This window comes from Erpetoichthys calabaricus, chromosome 6, assembly GCF_900747795.2.
Source record: "Erpetoichthys calabaricus chromosome 6, fErpCal1.3, whole genome shotgun sequence".
Classification (NCBI taxonomy): domain Eukaryota; kingdom Metazoa; phylum Chordata; class Cladistia; order Polypteriformes; family Polypteridae; genus Erpetoichthys; species Erpetoichthys calabaricus.
Window position 1 is genome coordinate 34,250,085 of NC_041399.2, and position 22,567 is coordinate 34,272,651.

The following is a 22,567-nucleotide window of genomic DNA, read 5'->3' on the forward strand; positions in this document are numbered from 1 at the left end:
TTCCAGGCCTGCATTCCTTGACCCTCCTGTCCCTGGCTTTCAGAAGTGCTCTGCAATCAACGCACCGACCTCATGACAGCCGAAAGGAAATGGAGGAAGTCCAAGGGTCAGATAGACCTGGATAAGTATCAATCCCTTCTTACACCATTTTCTTCTGCCACCATCAACACTAAGGCAAAGCCTTATCAGACTAGAATTAACAGCACCACCAACACATGTTCTCTGTTCTCTGCTTTTACTTCCCTTTTTAACCCTCCTCCACCTTCTCCCTCAACCTCCTTGTCAGTTGATGACTTTGCCACCTTTATTCAAGATAGGGTGGCTGTCATCGGCTATGAGTTCTCATCCTCACTGCCACCCATTATGCCTTCTTCCAAATATCTCCCAACATTCTCCACATTCTCTCCACTGTCAGCCAGTGATGTTTCCAACCTCCTCTCCAATCACACCATTACCCGTCCACTTGACCCTATCCCATCACATTTCCTTTAGACCATCTCCCCCTAACTCATTCCTGCAATTACACACATAATTAACACCTCACTCGGCTCAGGAACATTTCCTACCATCTTCAATCATGCTCTGATAACCCCACTTCTCAAAAAAAACAACACTTGATCCATCCCAAGTTAACAGTTTCAGGCCTGTCTCTCTACTTTCCTTTCTTTCCAAAACACTTGAATGTGCTGTTTCTAACCAGGTCCCTTCCTTCTTTGTACAGTCTGGCTTCAAGAGGAATTACTTGACTGAGGCAGTCAACTACTACAGTGGTCGACCAGAAAAGACTTGCTACCAACATCTCATCAGTCCTAATCCTACTAGATCTCTGTTGTGCCTTTGATACAGTCAACCATGATATCCTTCATGCCACCCTCTCTGGCATTGGCTTCACTGGAAATGCTCTCAGATGGTTTGAGTCCTACATCTTGGGCAGATCTTACAGTGTGTTCTGACGAAGAGAATTGTCATAGACACACCAGACATGCACATGTCTACCACAAGGATTGGTGCTGGGTCATATAATTTTCTCTCTGTAAACCACCTTATTGGGTTCCATCATCCAATTCTCTTGTCAGTCCTATGCCGATGATACACAGTTGTATCCCTCCGGAGGACAATATGGTATGATGGTATAAGCAGGAGTCTCTGGATGTCTTACTGATATCTCAACCTGGATGAAGGTCCACCATCTACAGCTCAATCTAGCAAAAACCGAGCTTCTTGTAATAAGCCAGTCTGTTTAACTACCCATCTCCCTACAGCTTGGCTCACTGTCACAAACACCTGCCAAGTCTGTACATACCCCGAGGTGGTGATTGATGAGCAGCTATCTTTTTCTGACCACATTTTGCTGTAAACATCCACAAAATCAGACCTTATCTAACAGAGTATGCAGCACAAATTCTGGTCCAGGCTCTGGTCTTGTCGCATTTGGACTACTGCAACTCACTTCTGGCAGAAGTATCCACATGTGCTATCAAGCTGCTGCAGATGTTTCATAATGCAGAGGCCCGTCTTGTATTTAACCAGCCGAGATGGGCACATGTCACTCCTCTGTTCAGGTCACTACATTAGCTCCTGGAGCTGCACACATTACGTTCAAATCACTGATGCTTGCCTACAGAGTAGTCAACGGGTCAGCACCTGAGTATACGGAGACACTGGTGAAGCCCTATACTCCTTCTCTCCTACACAGGTCTGCTGGTGAACAGCATCTGGTGATGGAATCAAGTCTCAATCCATACTCTTTACATTCCCAGTTCCTAGTAAAATGGGCTACCCATCTCCATCCATACTGCTGAACACCCATCAGTTCTGTGAATATCTGATCAAGGAGAAAAAAAATATCTTTTTTTATATTGTTGGCTAATTTGTTAGTTAAGTTTAATTGCTTTATTGATTATAATCTATGATTGCAAATCATTAGTTATTACATCTTTTCACTTGTGGAAATCAACTTTTACCTGTCCTATTACACTTGCCGATGAAACAGGCCCTAGCCTAATGTTACTCGATTATGTAAGTCATCTGGCAAGCAAATAAATGTAAATATATACATTAGGGTTATGTTTCTGTGCCTAAAACTGTACAATAATGTCACTGCCTTCATTCATCAGGTTTATTACTATTGCACTCTGGGCACTTTGATTGTTTTGCAGTTTGAAAGTACTTGAATTATGTGTTCACTAATATATGGTGAAATGTACGGAGAGTTGTTTGTGGTAATAACACACTTTACTATGACTGCAAAACTATAGTCCTTTGTGACAACTCTATGGGGACGTAGCAGCCACCCAACCCGACACAGACAGAAGCTAGAGGCACACTTTCAAAAGAACATTTGATTTTATCTGGTTTCTTTACTTATGGGCATGTCACAAGTTAACAACACGGTCTCCGCACAATCACAACCCATTCCTTTACTTTTCTTTTCTTTTTCTCCTCCTCGGCAAGCTTTATCTCCCTCCTTCTGATTCTAGCTCCTGGAGTGGTGGCTGCTGGCTCCTATTATAGCCCAACCAGAAGTGCTCCCCGTGTTTGATGACCTATTTCTGGCAGCACTTCTGGGTGTGGCGGAAGAGCTTCTTTTCAGGGCTTAGCAGCAGCTGCAGCACCCCCTGGCAGTGCCCATGAATCCCAACAGGGAAGCACCAAACTCCAATTCCCATGAAGCCCTGCGGGAGTCCTAGTCCCAGGAGGGCTGCCATCTAGCTTTCCAGGGGAGGTACTATCCTGACCAGGCTTGCTCCCCTGGTCCTCCTAGAGAAGAGGCATCCTGGCTGAGCAAGGACCCTGGCTGTCCATGACACCTTGCTTCTGAGAAATTGAATTAATTTCTGTAATTTATATTGCTATGCTCTAATTACCGTAGATCATGCTCATTCTGGAAGAACAAATATGATCTCTTGAAAGAGATCAGTAGTTTAGTGTAGCGGTTTAAGCTTTGGCCTTCACACTCCCAAGGTTGTGGATTTAAATCAAATCAAATTTTGTTTGTCACATAAATATTTATACATACAGTACAATATGAAGTGAAATGCTTAGAGTACTGAGATCCTGCTACTGACACTGTGTTACCCTGAGCAAGTCACTTCACATGCCTGTCTTACTACTGGGGAAAACAAACTAAATTCAATCAATTGTATCTCAGATATTGTAAGTCTCTTTGGAGAAAAGCATCAGTCAAATAAATAAAACTAAATAAAATGTACAATTAAAACAAGATTAGAAAGAGATTTCACAAAACTTAACATGCTTTTTTAAACCCAGTTCTCAGCTTTCAATCATTTTACCTCGGTTGTATCTCATGTCTCCTTTTAACCTAAAGCTACAGTATTTCTTCTAAGGAAGTTTAGGACAAAACATCTGTGACAAAGTCTATTCTTAAATGAAACATAAATAAGAATATCTGTTAAGTCTCATGAACCAGTTCAACCTTTGAGCAGTAAAATGTTTCTCTAACATAGTATTTATCTTGATTTTCAAAATGATTTTCCTAAAATGCATCACAAGCAGTCTAAGAATTGAACTGCTAGTGGAAGGAATTCATGGAATAATGTGATTGATTAGCCTAAACACAGAATACAATTAATTAATGCGCAAGAAGAAGAAGATATTTATATGGCACTTTTCAAAACACACAAAGTGTGTTACATAGATAAGAGGGGCCACTTTAACCACCGCCAATATGCAGCACTCACCTGGTTGATGCGACCTCAGCCATTTTGCGGCAGCACACTCACCACACATTAGTTATTAGGTGGTGAAGAGGTAAAAGAGGTAGTTAGCCAATTAGAGATGGGGGATGATTAGGAGATCAGAATGACTAGGCTGTGATGACAATTTAACCAGGACATCTGGAAACTCCCTTACAAAAAATGCCCAGTGATTCTTTATGACCACAGAGAGTCAGGACCTCAGTTTTATGTCTCATCCGAAGGACGGCGCCATTTTTGCAGCACTGTGTCCACGTTCCTGCACTGGGGCATTGGGATCCATATTCAGACTACAGGGTAAACTGTGGCTGACCTGCTGGCTTTCCCTAGATGGCCTCCCACCCAAGTACTGGCTGGGTCCAAATATGCTTAGCTTCCGGTGGATTACGTAATCATGTAATTTGCAAGGATATATCTCTCAATTAAACAAAGTCTTAGGTAGAGTTCTGATAGATTAACCTTTTTTAAAATATACAGAAAATACTAATTTATGGGTAAGAGAGGATATTTTAGAGTCTGCAAAATATCCAGAGTGTTATAGGCAAAATGAATATCTATAGAATGTGAATTGTAATATATTTATCTAACATGTGGGAGGAAAAGGAGAAGAAAATCATGTGGACTCAGAATGAACAGGCAGACTTCAAACAGAAGATGCCAGGGTTCAAACTCCGTGAGACAGCATCATTAATTCCTTTGTCACCCAGGTGTAATGGGAACAAATTTGATGTTTTACATGTAGGATTTAAAAATAAAAGGTTATGTTATATAGTGGTTAAACTTCCCGTAAAAAGTATGGTTAATGGCAAAGACCTGAGAATTGATTATCATCCTATTGGAATGATTAACAATGAATGTTAGGACATATAGCACCTTGACTGTGGTATACAAGGTGATGGTGATGTTTCAGATGTATAATATGCTTGTGAGGCCACATCTGGAATACTGTGTACAGTTTTGAAGTTCATTTTTCATGAAGGATATAACACAACTATGTAAGTCCAGTGCCAAAATATGAGGAATATAAATAGAGATCAATTGTTTCAATTTAAACAAGCAGGGACTGGGGACAACTATATAATTTTATGAAGAAATTAAGCGAATTAAGATCTATTAAGTTAGTAGGGACAGATGGAAGCTTTTTAAGAGTGTAATTAAACACAAATGCTATGAGTTATTTCTTCAGACAGGGATTTGTGAAAGCATTGAAAACGCAGCATTTATCTTGTACTGTAGATAGCATATTGGTGTCTACATAGTGTTTCTATGTTCTTTGTATGTTTTTTTTCTTTGTTCGGATTAGTTTCCTCAATCATGCCACTACATTGTCACAGTATGAGTTTAGGTGTGCTCTTTAGTGGGTCAGAATTGTCAAATACTAGGAAAGACTAATCAGCCTGTAGTAAAAAGCAGTTAAGAAAGTGATTGGACCCAGAGAGTAAAGGAAAAAGAAACTTCATATACTGTACACTAAACGTTACAAAACTATAAATATTTTTTTTCTACAAACACTAATTGATGATATTATGACTTAACTGGAAAAACATGCAGAATAATTAATACTTTCATTTTATTCTGAGTGGTGCTGTGTTATAGCAATACTGCTCAGAGATCTTCAGTTCTTCTTGGTCTAGACTGTCATCTGTGAACAGTTTGACTATTTTTCATGGGGTTTCCTCATTGATCACTGGTTTCCCTTAACAGTTAAAAACATGCTGTTATTTTGACTAGGAAAACAAATCTGGCCAGTGTATGGGGGTGTGTTTGAGTGGCCAGCAATAGATTAGTATCTCTCCCACATGTGCTTCCTCTGTTTCACCACTACTGCTGCTTGAAAGGATTCCTGCCCCCAATCATTCTATAATGGAATTATCGACTTCAGAAAATGTACATAAAGAGAAATGTTTAGGGAATTTACAGTTCCTTTCTTTGATACTCTTTGTGCTTTGGGTAAGATATTACATAGGTCAACTGCAACTTATTGGAAAGGCATAAAATGGACTATCCATCACCTGCATTTTCATATATTTTTCCAGTAATTTGTTTCTTCTCACTTCCTCTTCACTTTCTGACTGCTTGACATTGTGAGTCAGCAAGCTGGTAGCTTGAAAGTTCAGTTTCTTGGTGATGAATTGGGCTATATGAATAAAATGCATTATTATTATTACTAGGGGGCTCCGCCCCCTGCTCGCTTGGCTCGCCAACCCCTGGTGTTGGGAAAAGACAAAGAGCGTGATGTATGAATGAGATATAGAATAGTGTGAAGGTGTAGATGATGCAAATAGAAAGCAAAAATAAAGTGTGTGGCACAGTGTAAAGGGTTATTGGAAAATTTCTTTGTACACGCCTTTTAAGTGTAAAAGGTAATTTCAGGTCAGAGCTTGTAAGGTCAATGAAGATGGTCATTGTCGTGATCAGAGTCAGCTTTGTCAGAGCTTAGAAAGAGTTGTGTCTCTCCAGGAAGTAATGCAATGACTTGGTTATTTATGTTTTCTACATTAATATTGTTTGGACATAATATAGCGCGTTGTGTTAAAAGGGGCATTTGGTCTAATGAGATTGCTGTTCCAAATATCTCTGTAACTAAGTCGTCGCAGATAAAGGCTTGAGGAATTATACTAATATCTGGGTGAAGTCTATCTGTATTGGTGAATGTACCATCTCCCAGATGTAATAACCAATTGTTATGATCTGGATCTGGACATCGCATGTTTTGTACTAACTGTATCTTTTGAAAGCAATGTCAATTGTCTGCGTATTTTAAGGTGCACTGAACAGTAGCTGAGCGCATGGCATGTGGAACAATAGCTCAGCACTGTCTAAAATCTCCTCCTAATAAAAGTACCTTTCCTCCAAAGGGAATATTATTATTCATCAACGTTTGTAGAAGTTTATGAATGGTGTTGAGTAAGTGACTGGATGCCATTGTACATTCATCAATAATTAACAGTTTTGCAAGACGGATGTCATGTGCAGTGCCACTGTTCATGTTCATAGTGGATACCGATTTGTAGGATGTAATGCAGTTCATAAAGTTTTCACTTTCAGGTACATCGTTAGTTAGAAGGTTCTGTAGATATTCAGGATATGAATGTAAAGGAGGCAGTCTAATTTGACCCTTTTGACAACAACGTGTAAATTCATTACTTGTATTGTCAGTTGTTTCTTCAGGGAAGTTAAGTGAATGACAATGATTGCAAATGACATTCATTAATCCCAATGAATTTTCCTGAATAGTGGACTCATCATTGAACGCGTTGTCAGCTAACTGGCACAAGTGTTTAGCAGGTGTCTGTCGTTGATGTCCGTGACGTGTATCTTTTGCTTGTGCCGTTTGAGAGGCGCGTTGTTGTATGTGTAGTATTTGGGACGTGTTGTTTTTGAGCTGTAATCGATTTCCCTGTGCTGTGTGAGAAGCCCGTTGTAGTCTACTGCGTGCATTGTTTGTATTGAGTGTTGCTCGTTTTTGTATGTCGGTCAGTTGAGCTTTCTCTTTTTGGAAACTCGCCTGCTTGTTTTTCGGCATTCTAGATGCGCGGTGTAGACGTCTGCGTTTATTTATTTTGTCCCTTCGCTGCTGTTTCTGTATGTCTGAGATGGGAGGTGTTTCGTTTTGAATCCGTGCCTGTTTCGATGCAGCACTTTGAGACGCGTGCTGTATGCGTGTACGTTCATTGTGTCTGTCCATATGCGCGCGTTTCTGTTAATGTGTTAGTTGAGCTTTGCATTTTTGGAGCCGAGACATTTTTTCTTCCGGAGGTTCAGAAGCGCGTTGTATGCGCCGCCGTGTATTTTGTTTTTTCATGCGGGTTCGTGTGTTTGGTCCCGTTATCCGAGCCGTATCGTTTTGTATCTGTGATCGTGTATTCATGACTTATTTGTTCTTCAGCGTGAGAAATATGGATAAGTAATAAGGAGGATCGCACTCACTGTTAATATGGAGCCTTTTCTGCAGTTGAACGGTTAATAGTGCTTCAGTGTAAGGAGATCCACCTATGCTGCATAGTGTGAAGGTGTTGAGATGACGTATGTTTACTATGGACGGTTCCTTCAGAAATAGGGCTTTGGGTGTCACTTCTTATTGATGTTAGTGTGTTTGTGGGTCTTTGTACCCGTGAGCGTGTATTCATGACTTCTTTGTTCTTCAGCGTGAGAAATATGGATAAGTAATAAGGAGGATCGCACTCACTGTTAATATGGAGCCTTTTCTGCAGTTGAACGGTTAATAGTGCTTTATTGTAAGGAGATCCACCTATGCTGCATAGTGTGAAGGTGTTGAGATGACGTATGTTTAATATGGACGGTTCCTTTAGAAATGGGGCTTTGGGTGTCACTTCTTATTGATGTTAGTGTGTTTGTGGGTCTGATTCGTCGTTGTTGTGAACGTTTCGTGTGCCATGTCCGTAGTCTGTCCCGTTTCATCTCTAATGGGCTTGGTGTGGCGGTCACGGCTTCTTTTTTTTGGTGTGGTAGGAGCTTGTTGAATCCTCCTCTTTGTGTGAGTCCCGTTTCGTGTGCAATGGGATTCGTGCGGCGCTGTGTGCTTTGCCGGCATCTGGGGGGGGGGGGGGATGTTGCTTGGAGGGGGGTGGTGGGATTGGTGGGGCGCGAGCGGCTTCTTTCTTTTTGTGTGCCAGGGGCTTGTTGAATCCTCCTCTTCGTGTGTGTCCCGTCCGTTGCTTGTAGGGGGTGGGGGGGGGTTGCGGGTTCGTTTTTTTTGTGTGCCAGGGTCTTGTTGAATCGTCCTCTTTGTGTGTGTCCCGTCCGTTGCTTGTGGGGGGGGGGGGGGGTGCTTGGAGGTGGGTGTGGGATTTGTGGGGCGTGAGCGGCTTCGTTTTTTTTGTGTGCTAGTTTCGTGTGCAATGGGTTTCGTGCGGCGCTGTGTGCGGCGCCTGCGTTTGACTCCTTTTTTCTGTGCTGACTCCTTTCTTCTGTTGTCGCGGCGCCTCATTTCTTTGACTCCTTTTTTCTGTGCTCACTCCTTTTTTCTGTGGTCGCGGCCGCCTCTCGCGGCGCCTCATTTCTTGGGGCGCCTGCGCAGTACGTCTTTTTGCAGCTACAGCCCATGGCCGGATGTCCCTGCCTCCATCCGGTTTAGCATTCTCGGTTAGTAATGTGGATTATAACTATTATTAGATAGATAGATAGATAGATAGATAGATAGATAGATAGATAGATAGATAGATAGATAGATAGATAGATAGATAGATTCAGAAATTATTCAGACTTCTTCACTTTTTCACATTTTACTGTGTTGCAGACTTTTGGTACAATCATTTAAATGAATTTTCCCCCACATCAAACAACACTCAGTACTGCAGAATGACTTGGCAAAAAAAGGATTTTTGAATTTTTTAAAAATTTATTAAAAATAAAATCCACTATATTGATACATAGACTACCAACAGAAATTTCAGTTCACCTAAAATTACAAAATAAAACAAATATATACTAAAAACATTTTTGATTGGAGTTAATAATTAATTTACCTTAATTAATTAATAAGAATAATTAATTAACAAGAATAATTAATTACATCTCAATGTTTTATTTTAAAGGTAATTAATGAGTGGTACAACAGAGACAACAATTGACATTAGGTTCAGAAGAAATGGCCAACTAGAAAAAAGCTACAACTCTAAAGTGCTATAACCTCTGCTTCACGTTAAGCTTGATTTAATGAAGCAGTTTGTCAAAACCCTATCAAAAGATGCTGCCTGATGGATGTATTTGTGCTAAATGTTTCTAGATTTGTTTAAGGCTAAATTGAAAGAAGCCATTTTTGCCGAACCTGATATTACAAAACTGATTTCTGATGAAGAATTTGATGGTATGATGAATGAACAGAATTGTGAGGCTTGGATATCATTCAAAATTTTTTGGTAACAAAAAAGATCTAAATTATAAAGAAATTGTGAAAAATTTCATTTGTTAAGCATAAGGAAGTAGGTTACAGCTAAGTCTCAAAGTTCACCTTTTGGATTTGCATTTGGAATTTTTCTGTAGAAATCTCTGACTCATGAGTGAAGAGAAGAGTGAAAGATTTCATCAGGATATCAGAGGCATGGAAAGAAGGAACCAGGGACATTGAAATGTGGACTACTGCTGGATGATTCATAGGGGTGCACTAGACAAAGTGTACAAACAACTGGCCATCAAAATCGAAGTTTTGGATAAGCGAAACTAAGAACTGACAAAAAGCAGAGACGTTATATGTACAGGAAGTTAATGAATATGTATTGTTATTTTGTTAAATACAGTGGATCCCCTGCTGAGAAAAGAGTTTTCTCACTTACAAAGAAATGAACAGTCTCTAATTTTTATGGTAGTTTAATTTTAATGGATAGAGACAGAATTTCAACCAAAAATCCAGAAAAACACATTACATAAAAGTTATAAATTGATTTGCATGTTATTGAAAGAAATAAGTATTTAATTGCCTACAACACAGCCAGACTTCTGGCTCCCACAGATTGGCTGTGTGTCCATGTGGCACACCGATTAAAATCAATCAATCAATCAATCACAGATACTCCTGATCTCAACTCGTTATGTTTTTAAGTTTGCCAGTGGACATCCAGCCCTGTATATGTGTTTTCTTGAGCGGGGGACCTTGCAGGATTACAAGATTTCAATCCATTACGGTGTAGTGTGTTATCATTGATGTTCTTGCTGACTGTGGTCCCAACTGCCTTCAGATCATTAACAATCTCCTCTCGTGTAGTTTTTATCCCTAACCTTTCTCATAATCTTCCTTAACCCATGAGGCAAGATCTTGCATGGTGCTCCAGACCAAGGGTGATTGATGTTCATTTTATACTTCTTCCATTTCCGAATAAATGCATCAACATCTTGCTGATGGTCTTGTAGTCCATTCCAGCCTTGTGCAGGTCTACAATCTTGTCCCTGACGTCCTTTGACAGCTCTTTGGTCTTACCCATGGTGGTGGAGAGGTTGGAATGGAAGACATTGATTCTGTGGACAGGTTTGCTTTATTCACATAACGAGTTGAGATCAGGAGTATCTGTAATTGATTGATTGATTGTAATCTGTGTTCCACGTGGGCACACAGCCAATCTGTGGGAGCCAGAAGTCTGGTTGGGTTTTTGTGGATCAAATACTTATTTCTCTCAGTGACATGCAGATCAATTTATAACTTTTATGTAGTATGTTTTTTCTGGATTTTTGGTTGATATTCTGTTTCTCTCCATTACAACGAAACTACCATAAAAATTAGAGACTGTTCATTTCTTTCTAAGTGAGCAAACGTACGCATTCAGCAGGGGATCAAATACTTATCCCCCCCCCCCGCATATATTTAAAAATATTAGATTAACTAAATTTTTCATGTTAAAATTATTTAGAGCAATATTATATTCATAAATAAATTGTGTCATTTGTTAAATTTTAATTAATTTCTTTCCAGTTTTTTTACTTAAATGTAATGTGATGGAAACATTCTTATTATATTGCTTTATTGTGTTTATGAATACAAATAAAAATAACTTCACTTTTTTTTAGTTTATCTATAATACAATTGACACAGGTTGGCACAGTGGCACTGTGCAGGCTGCCTCACATCACTAAAGTCATATGTTGGAATCTTGGCAGTTTCTGTTGAGTTTGCACGTGTGTGCATGTGCTTTTTGTTTTTTGGATAACACTCTTTTCCCACCACAACCAGAGATGCATATGTATTAATATGTATTATGTTAACTAGTGACTAGTTTCTGTCCTCCTCCTGGCCATCTGACCTTATCACTGAACTCATCTTTAGAGACTTACATCATGATACTGTATATAAGGATGTTACTCTTCTACTTGATATTTATGTTTTTTTAAGATTGTATGGATATATTTGTTTTTATTTGGTACTTATTGTTTAATATTATTGTCTAATATTATTTGTGTTTCTTTAATTGTAACTTTCTCTTCAACATCTTGTAAAGCACTTTGAGCTACATAGTTTGTATGAAAATGTGCTATATAAATAAATTACATTGTTGTCTAAATATATCTGAATGTGGGCATGTGCATGACAGTGCCCTGCTATAGATTGGCACCCAATCCAAGTACCTGGATTTACACATCCATTTCTTTATTGTGAGGCATATTCATTTTATTTTAAACTGTCAACAGTCAAAATATATTACAATTGTACTGTGTGTCAATTGGAATTTTATCTTTGTATGCTTCTGAAAAAAATTCTTTAACGATTTAAAATTACTACTGCTGTGTAGATACTGCATATACTTAACTGTAGTCTGACGTCTTTTAAGATCTTCTGCCTGTGAATAGTAAGTGTTAAATTATTGAATTCGTTATTTTATCATTGATCTCAGATTTCTTTGAATATGAATGTAAAAAGTGTTACTTTAATGAACTAAATGCTTTGTTTTATAATTATTGTCTGATTTCTTTGAAGATCAATGAATATAAAAAGTGTTACTTTATTAAACAAACTTTATTGAACCAACAGCCTCGTTTTATATTTGACATTCATGGGTTTTAATAACTATATCCATCCATCCATCCATTTTCCAACCCGCTGAATCCGAACACAGGGTCACGGGGGTCTGCTGGAGCCAATCCCAGCCAACACAGGGCACAAGGCAGGAAACAATCCTGGGCAGGGTGCCAACCCACCGCAGTAACTATATCCAGTCTCTGACTATTTTTCTTAAGATACATCATTTTTGGAAGTGTTAGAATGTGCGCTCTGAACACGAAACCTTCCAGCTTTCTCGAAATTTTAAAGCAGAACTGTAAGGCATCGTATTACACAACATACGATGTCAAAGCAGCGGACAGAGGCCCCGTTACCCGTTCTGGGAAAGTCACTTCACATGTTCTTTGCGAACGTGGAGCGCTGAGACTTTGAAGAGCAGGCAAAGCGCAGCGGAGCGCCGACGGCTTTACGTGACGGCGGCGCCTACCCCTTTAAGAGCACAACGCTCCTTTGTCGTCCTCTCGCGCTGGCGCAGGACGTGGTCCTCGCGAGAGCACGCCCGTGTGTAGTGAGAATGTTGTCTGTTTCCCCGGGTGACGTCAGGGCGTATTGTTGTTCCCAGCTGTCAGCTGCTGCAGTAAGATCCCGGGGACGGTATTGTGTGTGTCAGTATGTCAGTGTGTCATTGTCTCCGTGTCCCTGCTGTCTAAAACCTCACCCACACCGCGGCTTTCCCCATGAAATTCAGAGATGAAGGACAAACGGAAGAAGAAGGATCGCACCTGGGCAGAAGCTGCCCGTTTGGTGAGCATTAGCTTTTCGGGGAACGTGTCAGTATGAGAGCGATGCTGATGCTTTACTATCCAAAAGTCAGGTCAGCGTTACTCACTTACGCGCAGAGCAGGAGGAGGAGGAGGGGTGGTGGAGCGTTTCAGAAAAAAAGAGATAGGGGGTTTTCTTGTGGTTTTCGGCGTTGGTTTTTCCGTTTAGAGAGCAAACAAAAAAGAAACAGTGGGACTCCTTTTCTCCCCCTCCTCCGATCACCAACGTGCAGCTACTGCTTTGCTCCGAACGCGGATTGCGATCGGAACGAATTTACAGTATTCTCGCTTTCTTGGCTTTAGTTGAAATTCGACCCGTGTAGTGCTTGATTACGCATGTTAGAGAAATCTTTCAGGGTGGATTGGGGCTCACTTTTTTCGCTTTGCGTTAGTTGCAACCTCAGACGAGCCTGGCGATTGTCGCGCACGCCGATTGAATGGAGTGCAGCGAGGAGCTCGCTCGGTTTCTTTTCTCTGGTTCCCAAATCTGTCTACGTGAGATCGCGCACTGCTATTTGCGTGCAGATCCGCTTACAAAATCCATTTATTTACTGACAACCGCCCGAGAAGCGCACTCTCTATATTTTACGTAAAATAGACTTTGATCATGTACGTATTAGAATTCAAATGTATGCTTTGATTTTGCTCGAAACGTTTTGTTTACCATCGGCTATTCCCTTTGTTAATTGACTTTTTCCCACTTTCTCAGATCGCATACATGCAAGCATTTTAGTAGTAGTTTAAAAGTGGGCATTCATGTAAGAAATATTTACAGCTTTGTAGAAAAGGATATCTATTTTGTACATTGTTTGACGAATGTAAACTTAAGAAGCAATGTTTCTTTTTTTTTTCTTGACAAACTTTGAAATCCTAACCCTTTGCATGGCCCGCGTTGTAGTTATTGCCGGCAAATTTTGCAGTAATTCAATAGATTTATAATACTGTGTGAATACAGTAAGTTAAGAGGGTATTTAAATGGTGCTTTTGCTGTGTCTTAAGATTGTGCTCTTTATTAATGGCGATGCATAGAACAGAATGCAATTTATTAATATTATCTCATGGATGCTTGAGTAAGACTATTATTGACACTTGGTTACTAAAAGCTTCAAATCAACAAAGAACATTGTTTCATAATGAGCAGATATTAATCAAACAATTAACACGTGCAATATTTTTAATACATTAAAGGAATACTAAATTGTATTTTTAATGTTAACCCATGTAGTTTGGTGACTGAGGAAAAATTCTATTCTCATGTTTTTGTGGAGAAAGGACATAACAAAGTTTCTGAGAGAATGGGACTCAATAGTGACCAACGCTGGACATCGCACATGATGTGAAAAACATCAATGAAAAGAAAAAAAAAACCTTGCTTTGCATATTCCACATTATAAAACATGCAAAAACGCATGCCCTTTTTGCAAAAAAACTGATAAATGTACCACTTCTGGCAAAATGCTCTTGTGAACAAAAATGGAACATGCTTGGATGTAAAAGGGCATCTAAATTGTAGACCTGCCTCCTGTCATATTTATATTCATATAGGCAATTGGAGTCCCTCTCAGTGTTGCCAGGTTCATGGTTTTCTTGCCCTATTGGGCTATTTTTGATTGTCATCTGTGGGGAAAATGGGATTTTGCAGATTGTGCTTTTTGGCTACTTTAAAAAAAAAACAATGCAGTATTTTGGGATATTTATAACCCCCTCCCCACTTAATTTTTACCATGTTTTTCATCCATCTGGCACCCTCTGATATTTGCATTGTATTAAATTGTTAACTGTTCTAAAACCCCCCTCATCTTGTTGTTGTGTGATGATATATACCCATTCTGTCATTCTGAAGTGGGACCCCTCTCCCACAGAAGGCTGTGGTATGTACCTAACCCTCACTCTTTGACTCCTGCCTCCCCCGTTCCGGTGTGTAATTTTGTCTACCTCAGGTATTGGGCTATTTTTTTTGTTATTTTTAAGCAGTCACTAGGCTATATAAGTTTTAGGAATCTGGCAACCCTGCTCAGGATTATTTAGCGTCAGTCTCTGAAACTGCATGAGTGACTTGACCTTCTATATATTGAAGCATCTTGGATATGCACAATTCCGAGGCTTTTTCTTTCTCTAAAAATGTTTTCACTCATTTTTCTTTAACTTTTTAAATTTTTAGTTTTGGTTTCACGTGTTTCAGTGCACACTTTATTAATACAGTAATCCCTCCTCCATCGCGGGGGTTGCGTTCCAGAGCCACCCGCGAAATAAGAAAATCCACGAAGTAGAAACCATATGTTTATATGGTTATTTTTATATTGTCATGCTTGGGTCACAGATTTGCGCAGAAACACAGGAGGTTGTAGAGAGACAGGAACGTTATTCAAACACTGCAAACAAACATTTGTCTCTTTTTCAAAAGTTTAAACTGTGCTCCATGACAAGACAGAGATGACAGTTCCGTCTCACAATTAAAAGAATGCAAACATATCTTCCTCTTCAAAGGAGTCAGGAGCAGAGACTGTCATAAAGGCAGAGGAAAATCAATAGGGCTGTTTGGCTTTTAAGTATGCAAAGCACGGTGCAGCATGTCGTTTCAGGAAGCAGCTGCACAAAAGATAGCAACGTGAAGATAATCTTTCAGCATTTTTAGACTAGCGTCCGTATCGTCTAGGTGTGGGAACAGCCCCCCTGCTCAATCCCCCTACGTCAGGATCAGAGAAAGTCAGCGCAAGAGAAAGAGAAATGTAAGCTGGGTAGCTTCTCAGCCATCTGCCAATAGCGTCCCTTGTATGAAATCAACTGGGCAAACCAACTAAGGAAGCATGTACCAGAAATTAAAAGACCCATTGTCCGCAGAAACCCGCGAAGCAGCGAAAAATCTGCGATATATATTTAAATATGCTTACATATAAAATCCGCGATGGAGTGAAGCCGCGAAAGGCGAAGCGCGATATAGCGAGGGATTACTGTATTACATTCAATGAATGAATGAATAAAATGGTGGGGTGATGGGTCTCCAGTTCAAATCTCAATTGTGCCTGAGTGCATTCCATTTAAGTTCCCAAGAGTAGTTTACCGGAAGTGGTTTATTTAACCATGTTTTAGTAAAAATACATGGGTATGGGACATTGTTAACATACGACCGAATGATTTGACATGTGCATTATATGGCGTAAGGTAAAAGTTTTTCATGGACTGTTTGACAGGGCTATGCAGTCGAATTCAGATTTGGAAGCAGTTATTGGGTTACTGGAGTCATAGTAGGAGTTAATAACAATGTGTTGACTCCGACTCTGACTTCACGTAAAATGTAATATAATGTGTTAAAATTTTAAAATTCACATATGGTAATTCCGTTAAACCATTTTTTCTTTTCAGGGTACATTTTAATTTACATTAAAACTTGTTTTTTTTTTTCAAATTTCAAAATATTGCATATTTATGGGAGTTTATACCCCATTCCCCAATTCACAATGGCAAAAAGATTGTTCAGCATTGGTCACTATAGTCGCCTATTCTATCAGAAATTTTGTTATCTCTGATCTTCATGAAAACAAGAGATTACATTTTTTCTTGGCCATCTCTATGAATTACATGGAGTAAGTAACATATAAAATATTGTATTTAGGTGGAGTATTCCTTTAAGGTGAGCGGTTTTGGCAAAACAGTGTTGCTCAGCATAACCCATTTCCATTCTGAATCGCTTTATTTTATGAAGCACCATTCCAATTTACTTTCCAAGTGTGCATAATTTTTAAATCATTTTCTTAAATACAATTTAACTTTTTCTAGGGTCAAACAGTGAGTCAGTGTTATGGGAATTAATCTGGCAACCACTTCACTTACGGACCAGACGCTTATCCACTAGATCACACTACCTACCTGTTTATTTGGTTTTCCTAATTGCTCCACAAGAACAATGCTTCCCTGGGTCACAATTGTTACTTTTCCAGACTTTAATATTTCGTAATCTTAGAGTTTTTTGTATAAATCGTTCCTGCCTTTTGAACATCATAGAACTTTAGCCCTTGTCTTCCTTTTTTCGTGTGTAGTATTGGAGAGAAGAATCTTTTGTGACTGTAGCTATTATTGACAATAAAGTCTCCTACCTTCAGGGCATGACCAGTGTTTTCCGAGAGGGGAGAAAATAAAAAAAGTTGTCTCTTGTTTTGTCTGCCTTACAACATTTATTTTTTTACTGTGGGGAAAACTACATTTCACTGAGGAAATTTATACCAATATAATGAGATCTTCCACAAAGAGAGATCTCCAGATTTGGGTTAAAGGTATGAGTGGGTGGTAATGAAAAATTGTAATGGTTTCAGAGGATATGTGTGTAATGTATTTGTATATTCTTTTTAGAGTGAAATGAATTATTATTTTTTTTTAACAAATACTTGTTAATGATTAATTCTGCACATAATCACCCCTTTTGTCTGTCAAAAAGCTTGTAAACTCTCTGCTACTCAAATGAACTTGATAGCAAGTATTCACCTCTCTACCTTGAACTGAAGAAAGCACAACTTCTTTCACACTCACTCCCTTACGCTGCTACTGTCAAGCAGAAAAAGGATCTTCCCATCCTCTCTCTCTGTTTCAAATCATCTGTTTTATGCATACATGCATTGGGAAACATGTTTAATGCGATGCATAGTTACACTGGCCAGAGACAGCATCGACTTGCCAATCAAGATGAACTGTACACTGCTCAGGAGTTGTATCCCTTCTTACACAAATTCAGAGAGGCAGTACCTTTAAGACTCTAATACCCCGGCATTTTCCATTTCTTTTTGCATGCACAGACTTGCATGTTTTGTGGTAAGACATGTTTTACATTGAAACAATTTTGTTAATTTTCCACTAATTTATAGCATATTGGTAAAACATTTTTTTTTTAAATCCATATGACAAGAAGATTTTTATCCGGTATAAAGGATCCACTGGTTATTGACCACTCCTTTCTCAAGTGTTTTGATACAATAGCTAAGTAGTGTGACCTTAGTGAATAAGGTGTTTAGTTTAGGTTTGTTGCAAGTCGAAAAGAAGTGTATTAATTTCATGGTGTTGGTACTGATTTAGATGATTGTGTCCACTTTGGCTAACATAAACAGTTTATTTTGTGTGGAATTGTCTGGTGTTTTTTTTGTTTTTTTCTGTCCTCCCTGGCCATCAGACCTTACTTTTATTCTATGTTAATTAGTGTTCCCTTATTTTAATTCTTATTTATTTTGTCTTTTTTCTCATTCTTCATCATGTAAAGCACTTTGAGCTGAATTATTTGTATGAAAATGTGCTATATAAATAAAATGTTGTTGTTGTTGGAAAGGATATATAGATGTATTTAAATGACTTTATACAAAACCAAAATTCTGTCTTTCTGTCACTGTGTCCGACATTTTGCAACACCTCTAGCAGTTCAAACGAGGCATACTAACTAAATAACGTTATCATATCATTGTGTGGTAATCGTAAAAGAAGTCAATATGTCCAGCCTGGCTCCTTGCTTCCAAGGTAGACCAGCATGCAGTATGCCCAAGACATAGCAATGACATAATACTGTTTTTTTAAAGCCTTTTTTGAATTCAGTAACTGACATTCATATATAAAGAAAAGGTTATTGGTGTTTCCTCAGATTAATTTTGGCATTGTGTTACTATTTATATATGCTATATTAATATTGTGGTTAGTTTTTAGGTCCCTTTTGCACATCTATTCCATGATCAACATTTTCATAATGTTGAACTAGGGGGCTTTGCCCCCTGCTCGCTTTGCTCGCTAACCCCCCCGGCCTGTGCTATGCGCCAGCCACTTCGCGTCTCTGCCACTTGTGTATGTGGATATATATAAAATCTCTTTTCGCTGTTCCGTTATTTCCGTTTGTTTGCATAAAAGTGATCTTTACTATCATTTTTTTGAGACTTTCGAATTATAGTACTTTCGTTATTTCTAACCTGCTCTGCATGTGTATCGCGCCAATGTTTTTAAATTCTTTACGACGTTTTACTTTGTCATCTACTCTTTGTCTTTTATTTCCAGCCCTGGGTGTAGTTAAATCTCTTGGCAAAAAGTCTCATCTCGATGGATGTGAAAGTATCTCTCTGAAAAAGTCTCGTCCCAAGCTAACAGTCTTGTCTCGTCCCAAGATTTTTTATTATGATAGAGAGAAAGGTAGTTTTAGTTTGCATAAGTAAAATGGTCAGCCTTTTATTTTTGAAACATATATTTTCAATGGTGCATATTAGGATAGTTTTTTTCCTCACTACTCTTCTTTTGGATATACAGTAGTACCAAGAACAGTTTCCTAACAACGGTACTGTTCTGCTCCTGATTCCATTACAGCACTCTCTTAAACCAGCAGTCTCTGACATGATGTTGTTTTATTCTAGAACTGAACTGTCAAACACCTATTGCAACAAGCAAAATCTGTTTTCCCTTCTTATTATTGATAACTCAAAATAATTGCTGTGTTTCTCATTTTTCCTTTTATTATTACTAGGGGGCTTCGCACTCTGCTCGCTTTGCTCGCCAACCCCCGTGTTTGGTTTTCCGGATACACACTTTTAAGATTTTTTTTTCTTAGAATTGTTGCTATTTTGTTAGTTTCACTTTTATTTCAGAACTTTGGTAAAAACAATATTTGGAATCTTTCGAGTCCCAACATGCTGAATCTTTTAAATGAGGTCCGTGAGACATGTGTTTAATGACTTTGTACCATAATTCAGGATAGGTTTCTCTGTTTGGAATTTCAACACAGACAAAACGATCTACATCATCAGCAGTTAATTTTTTTTGCAAAGTAACCAATAAATGCATGTGAGGTAAACCCCATTTTTGAAATTCTCTGACTTAAACTTCAAAGCCTTACAATATTTACATACTTCTGACATATCACCTGTGTCCATATATTCGATCTCCATTCGCCTTTTCGTTATTTCTCCTAGTAATAATTTCTCTTTGTTTGTGCTAATGCGATGTTTACTGTCTTTGTTTTGACACTTTCGTTTTTTTCTGCTTTCATATTCTGTATCTTGCTCTGCATGTGTTTTGCGTCTACGTTTTTTTTGAGTTTTCTTTTGAATTCCACTGTTTTCATTATCTATAACCTGCTCTGCATGTGTTTGACCCCCTTGTTTTTTAACCTCTTTATGACCTTTTACTTTGTTTTCTACTTTTTGTCTTATTTCTGACCTTGCTTTGTCCTGCTTTTTTTTTCTATTACACCTGGTCCGTGATGATTATTTTTCCTTTTTTCGAGTAATAATTTCCTTTTTTTTGCGCTACTGTGATCTTTACTTTCTTTTTTTTTATACTTTCTAATTTTCCTGCTTTCATATTCTTTAACTTTCTGTACATTTGTATCACTCCAACTTTTTTTTTTTTTGAGCCTTTCGAATTCCACTGCTTTCATAATCTCTAACCTGCTCTGCATGTGCATTGCGCCAATGTTTTTGAATGTCTTTATGACGCTCTATTTTGTCTTTTACACTTTGTCTTTTAATTCTGAGCCCGATTGGTCGTGCTTTCTTTCAATTCCACTTGTTCCAGGCTGATAATTACTTTCCTTATTTTCTGAATTTGCACCTAGATTATTCTTTTTCTTTTTTGCATTTTTTTTCTCTCCAGTGCTTTTGAGTTTCTTTTCTCCGCGCTGCTCTTTCATCCTCACTTAGTCGTCGACATTTCATGTATAACATATTGTCCTTATATGCTTTATTATGCGCTGAGAGCCCTGGATCTGTTTGTGCTCAAAGCCTTTGCACGGCTGAGTGTTTTGCTGCCCGTGGTCTTATTTGATATTGGTTGTAAGTAGGGCATGTCTTGCAAGAATCTCATGTTCTACGTCCCCGCGAGACGGTCCGTGGCCAATCTCTTTTGTCCCACGGGTCTTTTAAGTGTCTTCTGTGATCTTCACATGAAGATCACGTCTCGTCTCCCTAGTCTTTCCAGGGCTCGCAAAATTTCAAAATCCCTGGCAGCCCTTCGGGCAGGCACTCTTCAGTTTTTGGTAGCCCAAAATAAATTTAAGCAGCCCGAATAAAAAAGAGATTATTTTTAATGTATAATATTGTAAAGGAAACAAAACATCAATCAAAAAATTGTTAAAACACAAATTACAACAGCTGTATAAAAATTACAATCATCAACTCAAATATTTGGTTCTAATTGAACAGAAATTTCTATGAACTTGTAAGAACTGTGTAGAACATGAATCAGTCTGTGTCAGATTCTGAATCTGAAATTTCCACTGAAGTCACGGATGAGAAAATGCCACTCGACGTTGAGGGCATAGCATCTCCTTCATCAGCTTTCTCTTCCTGTGCATCGGCCTCCATTTCACTGCTCTTTGTTCTTGTCGGGGTTTTATAATCCAGGTGTCTTGAACCTTTTCCAGAAAACATCCAGAAACGATTTGACTTGTCAGGGCAAAAAGATTCAACTGTTTCCCCATTAATGGAGAGTTGCATGCAGTCATTCAGTGTTTGAGGGTGTAGAGAGGTACGATGTGTTGTCTTCACTCGGTTCATGCAAGAAAATCCTCTCTCACAGATGGCTGTTGATGGACTAAGTGTCAGCATTAATTTCACCAGCAACAAGATTTGAGAAAGGTGCTCTGGATTCTCAGAGAGGAGATCTCTGTACAAGCAATCATCTACCTTGCTACCCCGGTGTTCTGCAAGCCATAGATCCATCCATTCTTGTGGAATTTTCTCTTTCTCTTCCTCATCTAGCAAACTGGCAAAATGTGCTACAAGATAATCCACCTCTTCATCCCCAGAATTTGCCAGCTCTTCTCTGGGGTAGGGAAGAGTGGAAGGGTCAAAAACCTTGAAACAAGAGAGAGGCTTTTCACGCAGATTTTTAAATCTGTTGTGCATGTACTTGACTGTGTTGTCAATAATCTTCTGAATCTCTGCACCAAAGGTGTCTTTGTCTGTGCCCTCACCTCTTTTAGCAGGTCACTGACTTTTTGTGAGCTGAATTCTACAGTAGCAAATGCTACCATCCTCGTTCGCTGTGAACTTTGTGTCCAAGGTTTTCTGGTATTCTCCTGGTTTTGTTTTTAGGCTGAGTAAGCGTGATGTGGAGCTCTCAACTAACTGATTTGTTTGTGTGATGTTTAGGTTATCATGCTGAAAATCAGTACAGCACTTGGATAAGATGGTACTGTAGTCCAACATGAAATGCAGGAAGCGAACAAATTTCTCAGTCTTCATCTCCTGCACCACCTCCTTAGCCTTGGTTGCATCCTCGGACTTGACATCACTTCCTCCTGCCATGTTCTCCATATGAACAACAGTGGGAGTGTAATTTTTTTACACAGCCTTCAGACATCTCAGCCGGCTTGGAAGCCACCGTGTGCTCTTCAGGCCACTGAAATGTGCCAGTTTCTCATTTAGCAGTTCACTTATTTCTGTCAGTTCTCTTTGCTTCTTTGGGGAATAGTAGTACATCTTAAAGATGGTTTTCAGTGTATCTTCAAATTTCACCAGGTACTCACAGCCTTTCACGCTATCCAGCACGGCTAGCTCAAATTTGTGTGCCACACAGTGGATTGTTATGATGTGGGGTATCCTCTGTTTCAGTCTCCCAGCTAC

The 22,567-nt window shown here is 39.0% G+C and overlaps 1 protein-coding gene across 1 annotated transcript in view; it reads left to right on the forward strand.

Moving 5' to 3' along the window:
* The first annotated feature begins 12,693 nt into the window (after positions 1–12,693).
* The window catches only part of LOC114653266 (putative Polycomb group protein ASXL3), a 304,922-nt gene continuing 295,048 nt past the window's right edge, over positions 12,694–22,567 (forward strand). The window contains exon 1 of the mRNA XM_028803472.2: positions 12,694–12,969. Coding sequence (XP_028659305.2) covers positions 12,916–12,969 — 54 coding nt within the window. The 5' untranslated portion in view covers positions 12,694–12,915. The remainder of the gene's footprint in view (positions 12,970–22,567) is intronic.